This window comes from Strongylocentrotus purpuratus, unplaced genomic scaffold, assembly GCF_000002235.5.
Source record: "Strongylocentrotus purpuratus isolate Spur 01 unplaced genomic scaffold, Spur_5.0 spur5_scaffold_6, whole genome shotgun sequence".
In the NCBI taxonomy this organism is placed as follows: Eukaryota; Metazoa; Echinodermata; class Echinoidea; order Camarodonta; family Strongylocentrotidae; genus Strongylocentrotus; species Strongylocentrotus purpuratus.
This window is the reverse complement of record NW_022145612.1, coordinates 20,877,584-20,901,088: the sequence shown is the minus strand read 5'-3', so window position 1 is coordinate 20,901,088 and position 23,505 is coordinate 20,877,584. Positions and strand designations below refer to the sequence as shown.

Below are 23,505 nucleotides of genomic sequence, written 5' to 3'. Positions count from 1 at the left end.
AAATTAAATGTGTAAATGCTAATGTCAGGTGTACCGTTTTGGAGTCATTTCAATAAGGCAGCTTTCTTGATATTATATTAAACCTCATTGACCCCGGTGGTTGACCCTATATCTAACATCGATTAGCATTTTGCTATTAATGGGATAATGATTAACGGAAGAATGATACTGGATGGTGGTAATGATGATGAGGCTTATGGCGATGATGATGATAATGAGTATGATGATGTGGTGGTGATGATGGTGATGATAATGATGATGATAATCAGAATGATAATGATAATAATGATGATAATGTTTTGGAGGAAGAGAAGGGTGAAGATGATGGTGATGATGATGATGATTTTTTTGTTTTGTAATATTCTTTATTGTATTCACTCAATAAATAATATTAATTCATACAAATTGTAATATATAACATATTGAAACCAATTAAAGAGTACAAAATACACTAATCTCAATTATATTGAATGAATTAATATTGTTATAACCCCCCCCCCCCCCCTCTATATTTTGTTCTGTAGTACTAGTATCCCTATTACATATTATAATTTATAACATATTGGAACAAAGTACAGACTACAATCAACTTAGTTATATCGAATGAATAAAGTTTGTTATATCCCCTACCCCCGTTAAAAACAAAACCAACAACAACAAACAACAAACAAAAAACAGAAAACAAAACAAAAAAAACCAAAAAAAAAAAAAAAAACCAAAAAAAAAAAAAAAAAAAAAAAAACGATACAAGAAGACGTGGGCAGTCTATGGCAGTCGAGACCGGTCAATCACACACAGCTGTGAACCGGGCAGGCCCCCCTTTCCTCATCCCTTGCATTTTCTTGCATATTATCCATGTTTACCTTGAGATGTTCCCATTTTTTATAGTGGAGCGTCAACGTATTTCGTTCAGTAGCACTCTTTCTTTCTTCCTGTTTACTTTTGAATATTTTCTCTCTTATTTCTTCAATACTTGGAGGCTTCTTTTTTTCCCTACTAATAAATATCAAATATTTAATTAATAAAAAATGATGATTATGATAATGACGACTATAGTGATGATGATGATTGGGGGTGGGGGTGGTGATGATGAGGATTATGGCGATGATGATGATAATGAGTATGATGATGTGGTGGGGATGATGGTGATGATAATGATGATGATAATCAGCATGATAATGATGATAAATGATGATATCACCAGTATTCGATACTGAAGAGCGCATATGGCACTTGTTCTTAATAATTACGTCTTCCAAACTTTAACTTGGAGACAGCGCTATCAATAATATCATTATAACAATTTGATTGCATTGATTTCAGATCATATTTTCCTTGGTACTGCTATACCTGGAGCTCGGTACACCTGCATTGATCGGTGCCAGTGTCTTTCTAGTTGTGATCCCTTTCCAATTAGCGGCTGCCGTCGCTATGGGAAAATTCATCAAGGCTGTTCTGGTAAGTCAATTGCTAGCATGTTCAAATATCAGTTCGAAAGATCTTAGCATCACTCATGATAGGCGTCAGTTTTGTGAGAAATAAAAGATACTGGGTGAGGTTATACTCATTACATTCGCAAAGCACTACATCTTTTAGAGATTTATATAGAGACAAAATGATGTCATGTCGAAACACATTTTAAAATGTTAACATTTCCAGGTTTGAAAATTGATCTTTGTAACGTTGGCATAATAATATGGTTATTTGTATAGCGCCGGTATCCGTCAGGTTCTGACGCTCATGGCGCTTTACACATATTACGGAGGACATACTGTTAATGAATCTCTTTATATTACCCTGGTCGTAGCTGAGCTGCCAGCGTAACTAGCGCTCAAGCATATCAGGTACCCATCTACCCCTGGGTGGATAGTGGCAAATGTAGATTAACGTCTTGCCAAAGGACATTAGTGCCGCGGCGGGACTTGAACCCCGTACCTTGTGATCTGCAGTCGGGTGACTTATCCATTAGTCCACAACACCTGTATGCGAAAATGTCTTCCTTGTCCATCTAATTGTCTCAGGGTACGGCGGACTACCGTCTGAAGATGTCAAACGAGATGCTACAGGGAATCAAACTCTTGAAGCTTTATGGATGGGAGAGGATATACTATGAAGCAATCAAGAAGGCGAGAATCAAGGAACTTTATGCTCTTCTGAAGGTCTACACATTCTTCGCTGTAACGTGTAAGTTTCCGACAATTTTTTTTTGCATTCCGGTTTGGGTAGTATTGTGCATCTACTTTTCCAATTTCGCTCGGTTTTCATCATTTTTGCTCGATGTTTGTGTACTTTGTACAAATCATTATCTTCTTGTTGAGATTATTTCCAAATTCCATCAGCTGCAGCCTAGCGACACGAGATATCAGAAAAGACCAGCATTACCGATTCGAGTGACCATTACAAATAGAATATGCCGGTAGTCGTGGCAGTAATGAAAAGTAATGTATTAATATTGAGTGCTGTCTTTATCATTGACTGAAAAGAAAAATTGGGGGTAAGATATATAGGCTTATTTATAAATTCCGCTCTGAGATCCTTTAATCGTTCGAAACGTTTCGTTGAATGGTGAATATCGCTTATTTGTAAACGCATATAAAGTTATTATTATTGTAAATACATATCAATTTATTATTACGATGATTATACGTACTGTTGCTGTTGAACTCTTCCTTTCGTCATCCCGATTCATTTTCCGAATTTGGTCTATTTTCACCTCATATTTTACTTTTGAACTTTCAGTTATCATCAATGCTGCAACTCCAATCGTCGTCACCCTTGTGGTGAGTTTCAAATTTCTCTTTGTACACTCTTATGAAACTATGATTCTTTGGTTGATGTTGCCAATAATCACGTCAGCATTCATCCACAAAATATTCGGATATGAGAACTAAATTGCATCTTTTATATCCTCCCTTCAATCAATTCTTCTCTGAGTTTTAAGCAACTTATCTTATATTTATTAAAGTTATCGAACCCAACTTCTGATAGGGAAATCATTAAATTACTTTCCGTTTGATACTTTAATGAAATGAAATAATCAATGAGAATTTAGGAAATTCGTCTTTATAATCAAACTCGACATTGCAGCATGTTTATGAATCTACAACCATAACAGAACATGGTCATGTGCAAGTTTCAATATGATCTTCGATACTTTTATAAAAGCAATTAGAAAGTGTAAAAATGTTACAAATGTTTTGATTCCTTCCAGTCTTTCGGGACATACACACCCATCACGGGGAAGGTCCTCACACCTGACGTGGCATTCACAACACTCTCGCTCTTCAATCAAATGGCTGGTCCTCTCTTCATGTTTCCTTTCGTCATCAATCTCTTTGTCAACTGGATAGTGAGTACAGGACGTCTTAAGACGTATCTCCTTGCACCCGAGGTTGAAGGCGCCGATGGAGTGATCAGCGATCTACTGAAGGAGATTGATGAGGATGTCGATGTAACGGACAGTGCCGAGAGCGTGGGAAATTCACATGATGACGTAAGTAAATAGGTGTTCACGTGTGATCTGTTACGTAATATAAAGATTCAAACCTATAGGACCCGATTCGAAATAAAGTTAAACATGTTAATTTTCAGTTCCCATGGTTATCCTGTCCAGATACATATGTCCTTTAATCTTCATGTAATATTTTTGCTGTACTAAAATAAAACCACGGCTTTGTTAAACATACCTTACTGGGGGTGTCGATTCGTATTTAGGATGGAGAGAGAAGTGGCGTATCACCTACGTAAGGGGAGCCCTGTCTGCCGTAAGATATTCCTCAAGGATTTTTGCTTCCTTCTGAGGTTTCAAACAGAACACCGACTTGACCGGATGCGCCATCCTAAAGAGGATTCCTATCATAAGCATGCAAGACATAATTTCAGTCCCATAATAATTGGACTTATCCCAATTGACCCTCCCCCTATTGATTGTCCTTGATGTGAATCCAAGCAACGTGGCTTCGAAGTGGGTAATACATGTATCAAACCCTAAATGGTCTTAATGTTGTCCTACATTCGAATTTGGACAGAATATTTTTTCGTAGCATTATTTACAACCACTTTCATTCTCGTTGTCTCTTCAAGGATCTTTCAGTGACCATCAAGCATCCCCGACACAGGAAGAACCGTAGTCATAGCAAACAGAGAGACGATGCTCATCAACTCCCTGATAAGACACCATTGTTGAGTGGTGACGGATCGCCACGTGGATCTCTCTCTTACGGATCTACCAATCCCATCAAACATGGAGATACGTCATTCAGTGGCAGCGGGGATGTTCCCGATGACGTCGCCATAAAGGTTTGACCAATCAGCTAATTAAATATGATCACGGTTATAAGCATGGATATATATCTCCATGGTTAAAAGCAACAACATCTTGAATGTTTGAACTAGATTACTATTTTTGACATACTTAATAAAGTTACACTTTACGTATAGTATAGCCAAAAGAACCATATTGAACACTTGTATCAGAGTAGTAATCACACATTGTATAAACAATGCTATAGAATGATGAATTTACTTTTATATTGTTTAAAAATTATTCGCTGTTACATCCCATATTAAGAGAACAAACGTAGAGCGAACAAGAACGAGAATAACTTGAAGTGTATCTGTACGAATAGCGATATTAATAAACCTCGGCTACGTTTTTTGCACTAGGCGTATGGGCATAATAATTTATCCAGGGAATGGTTATCATCTCTTGTCCGAATGTGCATTTTCCCGTGGAAGCGGGACTGACTATCTCCCTCGCTGCTCGCATAAGATGTTGACCATTTCAAATATACTCGGAATGGGCTGCAGCCGACAGCCCCCCTTCCCAATAAGGCCATGATCTTTCACCGAAAAGTGTTTAACAAAATTATTGATAGTGTACTGATGTAATTTTGTGGTTACAGATCTCCAATGGTAACTTTACTTGGGATCCCGATTCCAATGTATCTATACTGTCCGACATCAACGTAGAGATACCAAGAGGTAAGAGAGCGCATCATTAGTTGGTTAACTGTACATGGAATTACTGCAACATGACTTAGATATTTAATGCCCTATCCAAGGGACAGAGTAGGGGCATGTGTACATATTATACGCAGAGCATCTATCCAAACTTGTCTCGAACCCACTTGACTATCTTTCGTTTGAAAGACATATGGCCAATTTAACTCATCTAGTTTGAGAGAAGCACGTAAAATATTTACCACCTCCGAGAAAAAGCAAATTCAGATAATCTGTTTGGCGTTCCGAAGAAAGAATATTTTTAGAAATAAAATTGTATTCAAAGTGAATAAATTTACAATTAAGAAAAGATACCTCGTCATTCTCGCCATTATCAGCTCAATGGTTAAAAAAGTGTATTTCTGATCATCCTTAGGTAAGCTAACAGTCGTGATTGGGGCGGTTGGATGCGGAAAATCATCCCTTCTCAGTGCCATGTTGAATGAAATGACAACACTCTCCGGCACCGTTAAGCACAACAGGTAGGTCTATAACATGTGTAGGTCTGAGCTATTTATCCTACCGATTTATTCTGGATGATGCTATAGCTCTTACAATTTTGCCACTGTATACAGCTCTGGAGTACACTGTTTATCATTGGATATAAACTGACCTCTTAATAAAGTATTATAAAGTTCCTCAAAATGTTATTCTTTTTTTCAGAAACACGAAATCCATTGCATACGCCCCACAGAAAGCATGGTTGGTCAATGCTACGCTCAAAGACAACATATTATTTGGCGAAGAGATGGTTAACAGCAAGTAAGTATAGGAGAAGCTTTTTATGTGATTCATTACAAACATAACTCTACTGAAAGACGGTCCAAAAAGCAATGACCGTAGACCTAAATCCAATCCCATTATACATATTGTTCCCTCACGGTATATAATGTCTAAAGGCCTACTGATGATCAAACTCCACTCTTCTAGATATCGCAAAGTGATCCAAGCATGCGCTCTGCAGCCCGACATAGACATGTTACCTGGTAAAGACATGACAGAGATTGGCGAGAAAGGGATCAACCTGAGCGGAGGGCAGAAGCAACGCGTCAGTGTAAGCCGATGTCTCTACTCCGACAGGGACATCATCATCTTGGTAAGTAAACCTTATGTATCTTGGTAAGTAAACCGTATGCATCTCGGTAAGTAAACCTTATGCATCTTGATAAGTAAACCGTGTGCATCTTGGTAAGTAAACCTTATGTATCTCGGTAAGTAAACCTTATGCTTCTTGGTAAGTAAACCTTATGCATCTTGGTAAGTAAACATGCATCTTGGTAAGTAAACCTTATGCATCTTGGTAAGTAAACATGCATCTTGGTAAGTAAACCTTATGCATCTTGGTTAGTAAACATGCATCTTGGTAAATAAACCGTATGTATCTTGGTAAGTAAACCGTATGCATCTTGGTAAGTGAACCGTATGCATCTCGGTAAGTAAACCGTATGTATCTTGGTAAGTAAACCTTATGCGTCTTGGTAAGTAAACCTTATGCATCTTGGTAAGTAAATCGTATGCATCTTGGTAAGTAAACCATGTGCATCTTGGTAATTTATAGTTTATGCATCTTGGTAATTGCTTGTAGATCCAGTGATCAAACGATGTAGATTTATTCAATGAATGAGCATCTTTCAGTTAGTGACATTGCACAATGTTCCAAGTAGAGCACAAGATTTAATATTGTTCCATCATTCTTCAAATCTATTTCCTCATGTGTTGATCGCAAAAATGATTAATAATTGCTGAAATATATAGACTAATTAAGGAGAAAAGGGTCTTCTTTTGGAAATGTACGATAAAAGGAATGTATGATTCTACTTTGGCTCCTCATTTAGAGTTATTTCTTATTCAAACCTATTTTTGCTTCGATGTTGTTTTCTTTATCTTTTGATATGATCGTTGTAACATATTCCATCCCAACCGATATCGTTTTTTTTTTAACAGGACGACCCTCTCTCTGCTCTGGACATGCACGTTGGCACGCATCTGTTCGAGAAAGGATTCCAGGGTATCTTGATGAAACAAAAGAAGACAGTCATACTGGTTACCCATCAGCTCCAGTATCTGCCTGAAGCCGACAAAGTAAGAATTTTATATTCTATTATACTCCAATTGAATCCTACGCCATGCAGAAATCATACTGGAGGAAGGGAAAATTGAGACCTCGGTTGTAACTTTCCTTCGTTAGACTCGACCATAAACCTTAGCATTGGGTTTTAAATTTAGCATGTTTTTTAGAACACGAGCCTAAAAACCAAGTTTACAAGTGCATTCAGCTTTCGATGTTTTCTCCCAGCACCCATATAACGGTGAATATTTATTTGCTACACGTGATGACAGGCTACCATTCATAATTGGTTATTGCTATGTCGGGTAATCTTTCTGGGAGTCAAGTGCATTTATAGAGATATCCAAATAATTCGAATACAACTGAACTGGTTTAATGAATAGCTTCCATGGAAAAAACCGTGAGCTTCGTATTCTACTAAGTTTGTTAAACCTGACCCTTAAATTAAGATTTCATTTAGCAAATGAATAAACTTAGACCCCGGGCTAACTTTCTTTAAATTGTTAAACTTGATTTCGAACAAAAGATTAAACACATCGTTGGGTTACGGACATACTGTATGAGCTTTCAATATACCATTAAAAGCTATATAATCTTAAGAGTTTTTTTTCCAACCCTCAAATAAGCGATGAATTCCACTACCGTGCAGCCATATTCGGCTGTACGTTCTGATCAATCCCTTCTCATGATCATTTCGTTGGTTAGATCATTGTGGTGAAGGATGGCCGCATCACTTGCCAGGGTACTCCCGAGGAGGTAGCCGAGGCTGACCCTTCGATCATGACTGAGTCTGAGAGAGCTATCAAGGAAGTGACCGAATCCGAAGCCGAAGGGTCTGGGGCAGAGTCTGAGTCTCTGATGAATGAGAGAAGGGCGCTCAAGAGACAAATCTCAACACAGATGTCTGTGTTGAAGGACGGCGCTGCTGATAAATCAGGTACTGTGTGTGTACTTTCAGAATAATGAAGGCAAAAAACCGATATCTTATTCTCGACTTTTGATTGGTCAAGAATGGACATCTTTTCAGATGGATATTCATTGTGTAATGCCAATAAAAAGCTTCAATGTCAGTTTGCTTATTCGCTTCAGATCAAGTCAATTTTAGCGATTTTGTATATAGTTGCCTCAATCTGAAGTTCCTGTTCGAATATTGGTATCACGGAACGTCCTACTGCAATCATGTTAGTAGATTACGAATTGAATCATTAATGCAGTTATTCTCGGTAATCATGAATGTTAACCACTTCGGTGTACTTTCTGGTATATTTTAGACGAGAAAGCAGGACGCTTGATTGAAGAGGAGGAGAAGGAGAAAGGTTCTGTGTCTTACCAGATGTATATGTACTACTTCCGAGCCATGGGCTATTGGCTTGCATGTCTCATGATCGGTTGTGTAGCCATGCGAGCCGGTCTTCAGGTAGCTACAAACTTCTGGCTCTCAGACTGGTCCGAGGCGGGTCTCAATTTAACCGGGGTATGTCATTTTGAATCTTATTTTAATTGGCTCGTCATTCTTTGCTTTACTATTCTCGCCTCTCTTCATTTCTAACTACCACCCTTATCTCTCTCTCTCCACCTCTTTCTCTCTGCCTCTCTCTCTCTCTCTGTGCCTCTCTCTCTCTCCACCTCTTTCTCTCTGCCTCTCTCTCTCCACCTCTTTCTCTCTGCCTCTCTCTCTCCACCTCTTTCTCTCTGCCTTTTTCTCTCTGCCTCTCTCTCTCTCTCTCTCTCTCTCTCCTGCATTGTCTTTCCTCACCCCTCTCCAGGTTTCTTTCTCTATCTCTCATTATTTCTTTATCTTTTATGATTGTTTTATTCATTTGCTTTCGTCTAACATTTCATTTCGTTTATTTTTCAAATCTCTTTGTTTCTTGTCATTTTAATCTTATCAACTCGTGGTTCATTTTAAATTCATGGTGTAGATATTTTGTACTGTGTGTCAACCTCTTGACATTTTGGGGAAATAACATGATTGAGGTTATTCAAAGCATTTCAGGAAGGTTATGTTTACATCTTTAATACAAATACACGCAGGGTGAAAATTGTATGACTTAACAATATTGGTTTTCTTCGTTTTAACAAGTTATTTAGGAATAAACCATCACTAATATATTATTTAATGTTTCTTATTATCATGCACAGGACGCCCAACCAACGAGTTATTATTTGAGAGGTTATGCGGGTTTCTCTGTGTCTACTGTTTTTGGATCCGTTTTATCGAATGTCTTCAGCTGTATCGGTGCCTTGCTAGCGGCAAGAGCGATACACTTTGCCCTTCTACAAAATATCATCGGAATACCAATGAGGTATGTAACATTTATATACGATATCGTCATGAAGAGAATATTCTGATAGTCATCATCAAAGCATACTTGGAATGAGATTGTTATGATGCTAAAAGAAATCATGGATGATATCAAATCTAAACGGGTCAATTTACCGTTAGCAATGTTTTTAATTAGTATTATGATTATGTTGCCTCGTATCAAATATGTATATTCATTCCTATTTTCATATCGTACCACTTTTAATGTGCCACTCTCTTCTTTCTTCATCGTCTTGTTTACCGATACCATAATAGTAGGGTACGTAGGTGATCATGATCATGTTTTTAATGTCAAAATTCACTTTCTATGATGAAAGAAATTTTACATTTATACTATTTTTGACTTTTTAAAGATTCTTTGACACCACCCCAGTTGGACGAATTCTCAACCGACTCTCCAGTGACACACAATGGATCGATCAGGTAAACTATAAAATAATGATTTAGATGGAACACGAGCGGAGTATTGATTTGTAGGTAAATTTTTCAAGGCTACCCGTAATTATTTCAAAGGAATAAGATCGAATGTAAAGGTTGGTGAGCTCCGCTATAAGAGCTTTTAGTTCTTGACTTTCTGATCAGTATCCTCTGATTGTCTTCAGGAGAATGATGCTATCAAGGTCAAAGATCAACAAGGAGGGCCAACAATATGGAATCTGAAGCTCTCTCCATTATCAAACAACAAAATGATGGCCCTGCATGAATCCCCCTCCCCCGTGTAGTCACTTTAAAGATAAACTCCAGTTCTGGTAAAAAAAAAAAGAAAATTAATTCTCACAGAATTAAACGAAACTTACATCGAATGTTCAAGATTACAAATAAATGACATGTGCCAAACAATTTTGGAAGAAAATGTATACTGGCTGAGTAATGAGCATAGAAAGACAAGAAAAGCAAGGTAGGACAGCCCCGACACCATGTGTGTTGTCCCATATATAGCTTTCTGTGTACAGTGCTTGTTACTTTGCCAAGACTCGGTCAAATTTATTATGATTTTGATGACTCCAGAACCTTGCAGTGCACACCAATACTTACATGCTACATGATCAACTGCATGTTTCTGATCCTTTCCACACCTTTTCTTTCACAATGCATTGCATTACCAGTACTAAAATTTATCTTTAAGTACATCAACTTCCAATCTTGATTCGCAGTTCCAAGATTTTCACTTTTACTTTTACTTGTACTGTATCATACTCATAATCGTTTACAACACGATTGCAAAGTCTTTCGAGAAATCAACGGAAGGGCAAGTGTAATACCCTACTGTATATAACATCCAACAGAAATCATGTCCGGATTACATAATATGTCATCGCAATGTTCGCACGTGTTCAAAACATGTCTTACAACGGACGGACGTAGTGACAATCGTGTTTTATATTAATTACCGTTTTGTATAACTATTGTACATGAGATTGAGATTGATTTTTGAGATTGAAAAGGTTTTATTGATTGCACTTCGCAGCCAGATGGCTGAATTATGAACAATTTACATTGGTAATGAATTATAATACATACAAATGTGGTTGACATTGTCACAAAGTATAATATACAGTATATAACAAAATTCATAACAAAGTTCATAACTAATATGACTAAGGCAATAACAGGCAAATTAATTCACGTTTAAAATATATTTTGTGAGGTGACACAAGAGTAGGTCAAAGGATGAGCAAGCAGGCCCTTTGCTCTTACACGCTCTCATTCCTATACACGCTCCTATACTCACTCCTGTACCTTGGACACTCTCATAAACACTCACATCTACACTCTTATACACACTCCCATTCACACTCCCATACACTAGCTAACGGTCTGCTCGCTCATCCTTGGACCTCTCGTGTCAAGGAGTGTCGGGTATTTCAAAAAAATAAAAACAACAAAACAAGTAAGCTCCTTCCCGACTTTCGTACATTGGGGAGAAATAAGCAAATGAATTAAAAACTTGTACATTGGGGAGAAATAAGCAAATGAATTAAAAACTTGAACACCATTTGATCAGAATTGCCATGTCATGATTGCTACAAAACCTTATCACTATTCAATGTACATTTTAAAAAGATGTTACAAGTTGATAATACGATGTCGATTGTCTTTTTTCCACAGCGTTTGATTCACTCCTTCAACATGCTTCTCAATACGTTAGTCGCCGTCATCGCCTCCTTCATCGTCAACGCCATCGTCAATAGCTACTTCATCATCTTCCTCATCCCTATCGGCATCATCTTCATGTGCATTCTGGTCTACTTCGTCGCAACATCCAGGTATGCATAAGTCATCGAAATATTTTGGCATAAAAAGTTGAAATGAGATAGGAAAGAAACAAAAAAGAGTAAAACGGTGATAAGGGAGAGGATAAGAAAGTAGACACGTAGGGAAATCAAGTAGCATAAGTAAAGAATGAAATAATAATATCCAAAGTATGGGACTAAAAAAGAAAAAGAAATTAAGCAGAAATGGGTTGTAACAAGGTTAATATCATTTTTTAAACGAAGAATATTATTGAGCGCGGTACTTTTACCGGTGGGTTCAGAATTTTGTCTGCTGCTTCATGAAGTTTACCAATTGATACACGACCTATTCATTATGATGGCTGTTAATTAAAGTAGTCCCGAATAGAAAAGATTTGAGACAACTAAATTGAAATTAATGTTAAAGCCTTTTAAATCTAATGAAATTATTTACACTAAATTATGATATTGAGAAATGTTCTTGTTTTTTCCCCTTCAGAATGTTGCAGCGTTTGGAGAGCGTCACAAGATCTCCTGTGTTCGCTCATTTCTCTGAAACGCTTGGCGGTCTGCCCATCATCAGAGCATATAAGTAAGACCCCCAATTGGATGGGTTTTCAATTTTGTACATTTTATTCATCATCGAAATTGTATATGTACTACCAGTATTATATTTTGGACTTTATACACCGTCACTTGTTCATATAAAAAAATTAATGTAGCTGATGTAGTGATATTACCAGGAAAATGCCGATGGTTAATACGAAGAATACAACCTGTCCCGTTCTTCCATTTTTATATCTCTCTGTTAGGGATGAAAAGCGGTTTTTCAAAAACGTACTGGGGAAAATCGACAAAAACAATACAGCTTTGGTGTATTTGTACACAGCCAACAGATGGTTAGCGATTCGATTGGTGAGTTTTTGTTCATTATTTTTTTCTTTTTTTTAATTTTTTAAACTCGATAAAAATTTAGCAAGTTTCCGATTAAAATATCTTTCAAAGAAGAAGAAGTAGTATAAACAAGCACTTTTACATTCTGGCTGAACGATTTGTATCCAACTTTCTCCATCGAGAAAAAGTGTCTGGATTTATATTACATTCAGTTTGAACCAAAACATTAAAATGGTGATATTATATTCAGGCGCGGATCCAGGATTTTCCAATAGGGGGGGCCGGAAATTTGAAAATTGCGCAGACCCTTTTTTAAACTCAACATATCAATACTTACAAGGTCATAGCACCATAACGGTACAATTTTTGACATTTCCATCGGGGGGGGGGGGGCTATAGCCTCTTGCACGAAAAAAAAATTCGGCTAGTCAACGAAGAGATCGAGCAAAAATTTGAGCATAATATGTATATTGTAAAAGTGTTATTTATCACGAAAATAAACGAGAAAAGATATCAAAAATTCATATTCAGGCAGCTCGGTGTCCCCCCCCCCTATTACGTGCGAAGCGCAGAAGCTTTGACGTTTCATTAAATTATTAGAGAAAGAAGACGATTCGTTGTACCATTCTCGACTCTTATTCCTTGTCTGAATTCAGTTACCCTCCCCCTCCCGCGCGAAGCGCGGAAGCTTTGTCGTTACATTAAATTATTAGAGAAAGAAGACGATTTGTTGTACCATTCTGGACTCTTAATCCTTGTCTGAATTCAGCCCCCCCCCCTCCCGCGCGAAGCGCGGAATCTTTGACGTTTCATTAAATTATTAGAGAAAGAAGACGATTTGTTGTACCATTCTGGACTGTTAATCCTTGTCTGAATTAAGTTCCCCCCCCCCCCTCCCGCACGAAGCGCGTAAGTTTTGACGCTTCATTAAATTATTAGAGAAAGAAGACGATTCGTTGTACCATTCTCGTCTCTTAATCCTTGTTTGAATTCAGTTTCCCCCTTCCGCGCGAAGCGCGGAAGCTTTGACGTTTCATTAAATTATTAGAGAAAGAAGACGATTTGTTGTACCATTCTGGAATCTTAATCCTTGTCTGAATTCAGTCCCCCCCCCCCTCCCGCGCAAAGCGCGGAAGCTTTGAAGTTTCATTAAATTATTAGAGAAAGAAGACGATTCGTTGTACCATTCTCGACTCTTATTCCTTGTCTGAATTCAGTTACCCTCCCCCTCCCGCGCGAAGCGCGGAAGCTTTGACGTTTCATTAAATTATTAGAGAAAGAAGACGATTTGTTGTACCATTCTGGAGTCTTAATCCTTGTCTGAATTAAGTCCCCCCCCCCTCCCGCGCGAAGCGCGTAAGTTTTGACGCTTCATTAAATTATTAGAGAAAGAAGACGATTCGTTGTACCATTCTCGTCTCTTAATCTTTGTTTGAATTCAGTTTCCCCCTCCCGCGCAAAGCGCGGAAGCTTTGATGTTTCATTAAATTATTAGAGAAAGAAGACGATTCGTTGTACCATTCTGGACTCTTAATCCTTGTCTGAATTCAGTCCCCCCCCCCCCCTCCCGCGCGAAGCGCGGAAGCTTTGACGTTTCATTAAATTATTAGAGAAAGAAGACGATTTGTTGTACCATTCTGGACTCTTAATCCTTGTCTGAATTAAGTTCCCCCCCCCCTCCCGCACGAAGCGCGGAAGCTTTGACCTTTCATTACATTATTAGAGAAAGAAGATGATTCATTGTACCATTCTCGACTCTAAATCCTTGTCTGAATTTAGTTGTTCCCCGCTCGCGCGTAGCGCGGAAGCTTTGATGTTTCATTAAATTATTAGAGAAAGAAGACGATTCGTTGTACCATTCACGACTCTTATTCCTTGTCTGAATTCAGTTCCCCTCCCCCTTCCGCGCGAAGCACGGAAGCTTTCACGTTTCATTAAAGCTAGAGAAAGAAGACGATTCGTTGTAGCATTCACGACTCTTATTCCTTGTCTGAATTCAGTCCCCTCCCCCTCCCGCGCGAAGCGCGGAAACTTTGACGTTTCATTAAAGCTAGAGAAAGAAGACGATTCTTTGTACCATTCACGACTCTTATTCCTTGTCTGAATTCAGTTCCCCTCCCCCTCCCGCGCGAAGTGCGGAAGTTTTGACGCTTCATTAAATTATTAGAGAAAGAAGACGATTCGTTGTACCATTCTCGTCTCTTAATCCTTGTTTGAATTCAGTTTCCCCCCTCCCGCGCGAAGCGCGGAAGATTTGACCTTTCATTACATTATTAGAGAAAGAAGATGATTCGTTGTTCGATTCTCGACTCTAAATCCTTGTCTGAATTTAGTTGTTCCCCGTTCGCGCGTAGCGCGGAAGCTTTGACGTTCCATTAAATTATTAGAGAAAGATGATGATTCGTTGTACCATTCGTGACTCCCAATCATTGTTTGAATTCAATTCCGGCCCTCCCTAGCTAAGCGCGGAAGCTTTGACATTAAAAAGACGATTCGTTGTACCGTTCCCGACTTGTCAGAATTTCAAAAATATTTCCCTGTCTGCTCCTTTTTCGTCCTATATCCTCTTACTGCCCCTTCCGCCCCTGGCTACGCGCCTGCTTTAAAAGGAAAATGAAACAATCATGATTGTGATAGCACACAAGTAGGTTAGTAGAAATGAAAGATCTATTACACCAACCATGGATAAATCCATGGTTTTACCAACATGAATTCAAACACAAGCACAAGCGAGTTGGTATGAGCTGAAGGGCAAAATAAAAGTTGTGAAGCCTCCCTACCGTTATTTTAAAATTTGACTATTTAAAAGACATCCAAAACATTGTGCCCTTTTCAAATTTCTCACTAAAGAGTGGTGACCTTTGTAGCGCAGGGGCTGTTTTTAACGTTTAACTTTGAATCCGCGGCTCGAGATTTTATGCGGCCGGCCCGGCTGCCTCTAATCAATGACTTTTGCCAAGCCTATCCTGGAATGATTCAAAATCTCCCGATTATAGTTTTTCCCTTATTCGTCGTTATTTTGTGTATTACGGGCCGGACTTTGTTGCGTGAAAAGTAACCCTTTTTCTTCTCGTTTTATCTTTTTCTCTCTCTCTGTTTCTTTTCTCTTCTTTCTTTTCTCTTCTCTTTTCTTTTCTCTTCTCCTTTCTTTTCTCTTCCCCTTTTTTTCTTCTCTTCTCCTTTCTTTTCTCTTCTCCTTTTTTTCTTCTCTTCTCCTTTCTTTTTTTCTCTTCTTTTCTTCCTCTTTTTTCCTTTTTTTGCGCCGCCAATAGGGGGGGCCGCGGCCGTTTCGGCCCCCCCCCTGGATCCGCCACTGATATTAGAAAATTTGAATTGAGGTGGGTGCAGGACAAAGTTTACCAAAAAGTTTGCCAACCTTGAAGCAAAATATGTTGACTAGAACGGGAAAAAAGCTCAAGAATTCACTTAAAAGATTTATAACGAGCCCAACAAACATGACAAATTCCTCTTTCCTCTTTTGACGCACGTACATGACATTGTCTAGTAGAAGAGTTTTTGATTTTGTTTGCAGGATTATCTGGGAGCAGTGGTTGTGCTCATTGCCAGTCTGTCGGCACTCTTGGGGGCGCTCTATCTCGGTGTAGATGCTAGTTTGGTTGGGCTTGCCATCAGCTATTCATTAGAGGTGAGCACTAATTTCATTATTATCTTGCCACTTAAACACAGACACTTTAATATCCGACTAATGTTGCAGTGGCTTTGGCACAACATGAACAATTACTTACGGAGTAGTAGCTGTTGTTGTTGTTGTTACTGCTGTTGTTCTTCTTAATATTGTTGATGTTGTTGTTGTCAGGGCATATTTCAGTGGCGGATCCAGGAGGCCGCGTGGAGTGACATGTGCAAATATTTATTTGTCCATCTTCGACTAGAATTTTGTTTAAAGCTCTCTCATCATGTTGCTTGTCAGTAAATTATTGTGGAGCATCTGTGGGCACCATCATCACCATGCCTATGCCCTGATCTTGCTTTGTTTCGGCGGTTTGATTATGATTCAAAGACATTTTAGTGGTTGGCCATTGTTGGGATCATATAAGTAATGTTCTCTCATATAAAAAAAAAAAAAAATTCATTGTTTTATTTTTTAAGCCGATTGTATGAAGAGCTCATGATACAACCAACTTTTTACTATTCTCAGTAGTATTTACTTCGAAAAGCTTTAGTGTTACGACCACGGCAATGAAAGAGATAACATAATTTGCGTTTCCATACTCTTTTAATTTTGTATCTTACTTAGATCTCCATCTATATGAACATGGTGGTGCGAGGTTGTGCAGACTTGGAGCTTCAGATGAACGCCATGGAGAGAATTCGATACTACACTGAAGTAGAGAATGAGGAATACGACGGTAAGGAAATGATACAGTTTGATACAGAATGGCTACAGCCCAAGAGAACGACATGTCGGTCTCGCAGACCTTCTGTCCACCTTTCTTAGGGTTCATGAGATCGACGTTGTCGGTCCCGTGCGCTGTCGGTCGATTCTGATATCCTAATACACTCTGGGACCACCTAAAGTATCAGAGTAGGATAAGAATAGTGTCATTTAAAATGGAAATACAATGTACGTGTACGTTAGTTTGGTATAGATGCCGGTATAGTATAAGGTACTAAAGCTCAACTGAATGGTTATATTGTAGAATATCATCTGACGGTTGGAATTAATGAATAAATGAATGAAAGAAAGAATGAATGGTTGAGTGAATGAATGAGCGAATGAATGAATGAATGAATGAATGAATGAATGGATAGGTGAATAATATTAATGAATGGGCTAATAAATTAATGAATTTAATGAGTAGGTGAATTAATGAATGAGAGAATGAATGAATTAATAAATGAGTCTCTGTGTCAACTGAAGAGATGATACAACACTTTTCTATTCCGATTTCTCTTGCAGGTCTGGAACCTCCACCCGAGTGGCCCCAGAAAGGTGAAATCATTCTTGATAACATCAGCGTACGTTACGCCCTGGAGCTCGATCCTGTACTGCATGATGTCTCTGTCACCATCCCTCCTGGTCAAAAGGTTGTAATTTACTCTAATTTCAGCACAAATTTGTAAATTGAAAGAAATTAAAGTAAAGGTGGAAAGAGGAAATGGGAAAGGGATTAGAAAAGGAAGTGCGAAAGTATTTTTTTTTTAATTCAAAAAGAAAAGAAAAAAACATAGTATAAAAACAGTTATTTGAGTCCAAAAGGAAAAGTAAGAGTTATGTTTGTAGAAAACCTTTAAAAGAATGAAAGCAAAATTTAATGTCAGCAACTTAGTTAACATAGGATTACTACACGAGATACCAACTTTAAGGCAGTGTCACGTATATTACTTGCGTGACAACTCACATTTAGATTCTGAACTTATATGAATTTCACATGTAATGATTTGTTTATTGTTGTCGATGTTTATTATAGTTGGGAATATGTGGTCGAACCGGGAGCGGGAAATCATCGCTAACACTTTCTCTCTTCCGTATCATCGATACTTTCAAAGGTAACCTTTATTCTAAGACGTTTATTTCTTTATAATCCACCATTCTAAATAACACCTAATTGAACAGCATTAGATTATTATTCTATTTGTATACGACATACTTTGTAAAACAATATTTATTTTATTCATGTGTAATGTTATCGATCTTGTGTTATATTGTTATATTTTATGTAATTATGCTTGATACATTATGTTTTACTTGTTATTATTTTTGTTGTTAATAAACTCAAACTCAAACTCAAACTCAAACTCAAACTCAAACTCAAACTCAAACATTAAGTGAAAACCCCATGGGAATGACAAAAGTTTTGCCCTGAGGGTGCTTTTAACCTATTTTTCCTTTAAACCATTCCTTCAAGGAAACTAATCATTGTCAAGTTGTGAAACTATACGATGTATAAATTGTTACATTATTATAGTCTAAATTTTTAGAAAACCTAGGTGAAAGATGCATGTATAAGCATATACAGCATACATCGTCATTTTTTAATTTTTTTTTTATCGAAGGTCGAATTCTGATTGACGGAGTAGATATTTCATCAGTTCCTCTTATCACACTCCGCCAACGACTCTCTATCATCCCACAAGATGCCGTTCTCTTCACTGGAACTATCAGGTAACTATAAAGGATCGAGCGCTATGGTGTAGTGGTTCATTCTATTGACCTTCAGTCGAGAGTTTGAGGGTTCGAACCTATGTGTATGCATTGGTATAATGGTTAGCTCGTAATCATGATTAGTGAGTGTGAATATGCAAATGTGTAAGACACCCGTATGACACCGCAATCAATCAAAAGAAAGTATGATATTTTTGATATTTTTAAAATCTTGTACATATTCATGTTTGTATATAGTATTAGTATTTAAGCACTATTGACAGTGTTTAAATCTTATTATTAAAGTCTGAACATGTTGGGCTTGTGTCTCATGCTTTAATATAGATTTAAAGTAAAGGAAACACATAGGAACGTTTTCAAGCATTTAGTAATTTCTTCTCTTCTTCATATACACGGTGTCAAAGTGTATAATTAGCTGCAGTTATTTCTAAAGAAGTTTTTGCTTGTTTTCTTCGAAATTTCGCTACCTTATAACCAGGATTGCCATATCATTTAAGTTAAATCAGTTGATGAATAGTACATGAATTCATATACCTATAATGTGTCTGATTATCTTACTTTCAAGACATAACATTGATCCAGCGGGTGTAAAGACAGACGATGAACTGTGGAAGGCTTTAGAGATAGCTCAACTCAAAGAAGTCGTTTCGCCATTAGAAGGTGGATTGGGTAAGTGGTTTGTCAAAAAAGTATTTAGCACTGGCTGTATGCACGAGTGACATGGTTAGAACAATAAAGCTGCTTCACTGCTCAACTTTAATATTAGTGATATTGAACTGTTTTATATTAATAATTGTGTAATATTGTGGAATTCATAAAACGATTCATTCCACCCCCCCCCCCCGGTCTCATATTAGGTTTGAAGAAAACTTCATGAAATCACTACTAAATGTTCAGACGTTGTGAGACAGTGACGATCACAACTAGATTTTGGAATAGCTCTCCTATGAAAAGTGACCCCCCTCTTCATCTTACAGTTGACCATAAATTATGATAGAAATTCAATAATTAAAAAAAAATCACATCTTGCTCTTTGCGATTTATCGAATTTGTATATGCTCGTCGTTTCATCATTTTCATTTCCCAAGAGGAGCCTCCTCAAGGCTGTGCCCATGCAAACTGAGAGCTTATTACTTGGAAATTGTTCTGGAGACAACTGTCTCAAAGGATATTCTTTGATGATGTCATACTCATAGAGCAAGTGTTCATTCTAAATGGAACAACCACCGTACCCAAACTTTCGATAAGTTTGGAAACAATCCATTATCACTGTCTCTGAATTCTTGTCTTTAATACTTTTTTCATCAGACTATATCGTGACGGAGGGAGGAGAGAATTTCAGCGTTGGTCAGCGACAGCTCTTCTGTCTGGCCCGGGCTTTCCTCCGTAACTCAACTATCTTGGTCATGGATGAAGCTACTGCTTCCATCGATCAAGAAACTGTAAGTTGGCCCCAGTATAAAACCAAGGATCCCGTTAAACCTTTTCTAGATTTAAAAAGAATGTGGAGAGTGAAAACTTGGATATTCTCCTCCAAAAAAAAAATCCATTCGTGTTTTGAAAATGCTCAACTGAATATAAGTTATATGGCTATTATAAGGAGAAAGGGGAGTAGTAAAGATAATAGAAAGGTAGAGAGAGAGAGAGAGGGAGGGAGAGAGAGGGGGAACCTTGTTAGACATGTTTTTATAACCTTAGAAAATAGGCAGGGTTTGTTTAAAGTTATGTTTTAAAAGAAGTCATTAATGTGGCTGACATCACCCTTTTTTAATATCACTATCTTTTTAAATCACTATTTTTGTTATATCACTATTTTATGATATCATTATTGTTAATACCACTATTCTTTTAATATCACTATTTTTATCTTTACCATCATCTAGGATCGCATCCTCCAAGACGTGGTGGCTGATGTCTTCCAAGATAGAACAGTCATCACAATCGCGGTAAAAACAGATATTATAGTATATAGTACAAATTTAGAAAAAGTAAAAACAGATCTTTGTATTTTTATGCTAGCGTGAACAATTTAATTCATAACAAAATATTGCATTTCCTGTCTAAGAATAAATGATCCATCTTTGCAGGACAAAAAATATAAATAAAATTCATGAAAATAGCATTATATATAATTCAAATTCATGTGATTAACAATGTTATCAGATATTTCGTTTATCAAAAACGGGAAAAGATAAGTTCCAGTTGTCGATACATTTATAGTGTATACCGTCTTTTTATTGTTATACAGTTATTTTTTGCGGATTTCTAAATTACCATGTGCTTTATCGTGTTTACTTCATCCTTTTTAAAAATAAATTTGACAAACCTACAACACAATGTATGCGATTGATATTGAAAATTGATAGACTCTTGCGATTGGTATATTGAAAATTATTGCTGTACACAACATCAGAACATTTCATCCGAGTATTGATAAATCCGAAATGTATTTACATTGTCTTTTTATTACTCTTCACCTTTCAGCATCGCGTGGGTACGATCTTGGACGCAGATAACATCCTCACTCTCAGTGACGGTCGCGTCGTCGAGTTCGACTCCCCGAACACGCTCCTCGAAAAAGAAGACAGCATCTTCGCGTCGCTGGTCAAAGCTGGCAAATAAAACAATTACCCAAGTCATACGATTAATGCTAAGGACACAGTTGAGCTGCCTGTGGTATCTGATAAGGTATCGCACAACGGCTAGATCATTGTTTTTAATTATAATGGATAATGATTTCTTCTTTAATTACATGAAGTTTACAGTTTATACAGTTTTTACATTTTTACAATTTAAAGTCTTATTGGCAAAGCTAAAAAAGTGCATAAATAAATTGGTAATATACGTTATATTTGATTATTGTTTGCAATAATGAAACATTTTTAATAGGTTTGTCACTACTGTGAATATGAATACATTTCTTTTGTTTGAAATTGTTGAATATTGTGATTTTATTCCTTAAAAAATCGTGTGACTGCATGCTAAAAAATGTGTGCATTAGTATATTCTATCGGAGGAGTTTTATGCAAATATAATCATGTCTGAAAGAACCAGTTTTGTATACTTTTAAAAAGGATTATGTTCTCCAATAGATTGTTTAAACATTAAATCCTGGAAATATGTCTGGATGCATCGTGAAAATACGACTTGTCGATTATAAGTTAATGATCGATAATTTATTAAATATACTCGAAATGATATAAAACATACAATGAAGAGTGCAATATACATGATAATAGGGACGGGTATTGATTTAATTCAATATTTTACCGAAATCACCTGAACAATGATTTACCACTAATATTATGTTATAGTGTGCGTTTCTCTCCGAAGAAAAAAAATACTCTGCAATTTTGTTTACCCCTGCAATTACCTAATAGTATCCAAAGTTTGAAAATGATTTTTCCAGCTGTATAAAATAACGATTGTATTTTTGTTTATCCATTATGAAAATGAAAGTAGAAGTTTGAATTTGAAAAATATATAGGGGGTCATTTGTTTGCATGATTTCACTTTTGTGTTTAAGTTTCAAATTCATTAAAAATAGTATATCCTATTTAGTTTACACGTTTTTTTTTTATAAGTATGATCTGAAATGTTTAAGAAAGCTTGCAGCAACAGCGAAAGTAGAAAATCTGTTTATATTATAGAAAGCTCTTGTAGAAAACGTGGAGTGGCATGGAGTATATAGGGGAATAGTTGGTTCACGTGATGTGTATACATATAGGCCTAGACATCTTGTGATCCATAGCACTGTAAACCGATTTTATAGTCAAGAAAGACTAAAATACTTTTATTTCATATAAGCAAATAATATAGGCATATTGTTTGGTAATATATTGCTTTGAACTTTTATGTACGCTCTCGAATATTTTCTATGCCAAAGAATAAGAATAACAAATTTTTGCTGATAATAATTGTCTGTGTAAGTTTGCATTTGTGAGTATCATTTTAGTAAGTAGACTTTTGTAACAGAAGAATATCATATTACCACATATTTCCTGGCCTTTTAAATAATATAGTTCAGCCATTCATTATCATTTACCTAAATTATCGTCATGCAAAGTGATTTTTTTTTATAAATATCATGTACACTAAATATTTAAAAGTGATACCTTGATACTAATTTATGACAATATTTGCCTATTTTTGCAAACACAAAGATTTGAATATATAGCAGACACAAGCCTATTTGAAAAAATGACAAATTATTGTTTTGATATTAAGCAAAAATTGTTCATGATAAAGACAACAAAATTATGCGACAACGTGTCGAGTGATCGGGGTATAAATACAGAGATCATTGAGAACAGGAACGGAGTGGAAAGAGAGAGAGAGAGGGAGGGAGAGACAACCTGGGGGAGAGAGAGAGAGAGAGAGAGAGAGAGAGGGGGTATAGAGAGAGAGAGAGAGAGAGAGAGAGAGAGAGAGAGAGAGGGGGGGGGGGGTATAGAGAGACCGAGAACAAGAGGGTTAGGGTGATTGCGTTAGTGTTTTCAGTAAATAAAAAGATGTCCAATATATACAAAATAATATTCTTTGACCAATTTCGCGTTTTTTGTTAATGTAATTATTATATATACATTGTGTAGTTGATATTTTAATGATAACACATTTTGAACCAGAATTAATGTTTTACTTTAAAGAAAATGGGTAAGTAAAAGGTTTCTAACGATTTACTTACATTGAGCAAATTTAAGAAAATTTACATATAGGCCTGACCGAAAATGGAAACATCCGCTTTTTTAGGAGTCATGTTAAGGACCACCTCGAGAGTTTTTTGTTTTAATAAATAAATCCACGCTCCCTCAAAAGAGTAGGTAAGTTTTACTACTGCTTTTAATCTGCCCGTATC

The 23,505-nt window shown here is 36.9% G+C and overlaps 1 protein-coding gene across 1 annotated transcript in view; it reads left to right on the top strand.

The window, feature by feature from the left end:
* Nucleotides 1-21,272, top strand: part of ABCC9a (ATP-binding cassette sub-family C member 9) — a 29,671-nt gene extending 8,399 nt beyond the window's left edge. Inside the window, 26 exon segments of the mRNA NM_001281759.1 lie at nt 1,324-1,458; nt 2,022-2,184; nt 2,740-2,780; nt 3,212-3,493; nt 4,084-4,299; nt 4,905-4,983; nt 5,378-5,483; nt 5,665-5,763; nt 5,932-6,097; nt 6,946-7,083; nt 7,775-8,006; nt 8,341-8,543; nt 9,212-9,375; nt 9,749-9,818; nt 11,505-11,662; nt 12,129-12,221; nt 12,442-12,544; nt 16,056-16,169; nt 16,782-16,893; nt 17,445-17,572; nt 17,956-18,034; nt 18,542-18,650; nt 19,216-19,319; nt 19,959-20,092; nt 20,534-20,596; nt 21,135-21,272. Coding sequence (NP_001268688.1) covers nt 1,324-1,458; nt 2,022-2,184; nt 2,740-2,780; nt 3,212-3,493; nt 4,084-4,299; nt 4,905-4,983; nt 5,378-5,483; nt 5,665-5,763; nt 5,932-6,097; nt 6,946-7,083; nt 7,775-8,006; nt 8,341-8,543; nt 9,212-9,375; nt 9,749-9,818; nt 11,505-11,662; nt 12,129-12,221; nt 12,442-12,544; nt 16,056-16,169; nt 16,782-16,893; nt 17,445-17,572; nt 17,956-18,034; nt 18,542-18,650; nt 19,216-19,319; nt 19,959-20,092; nt 20,534-20,596; nt 21,135-21,272 — 3,429 coding nt within the window.
* Nucleotides 21,273-23,505: the final 2,233 nt, after the last annotated feature.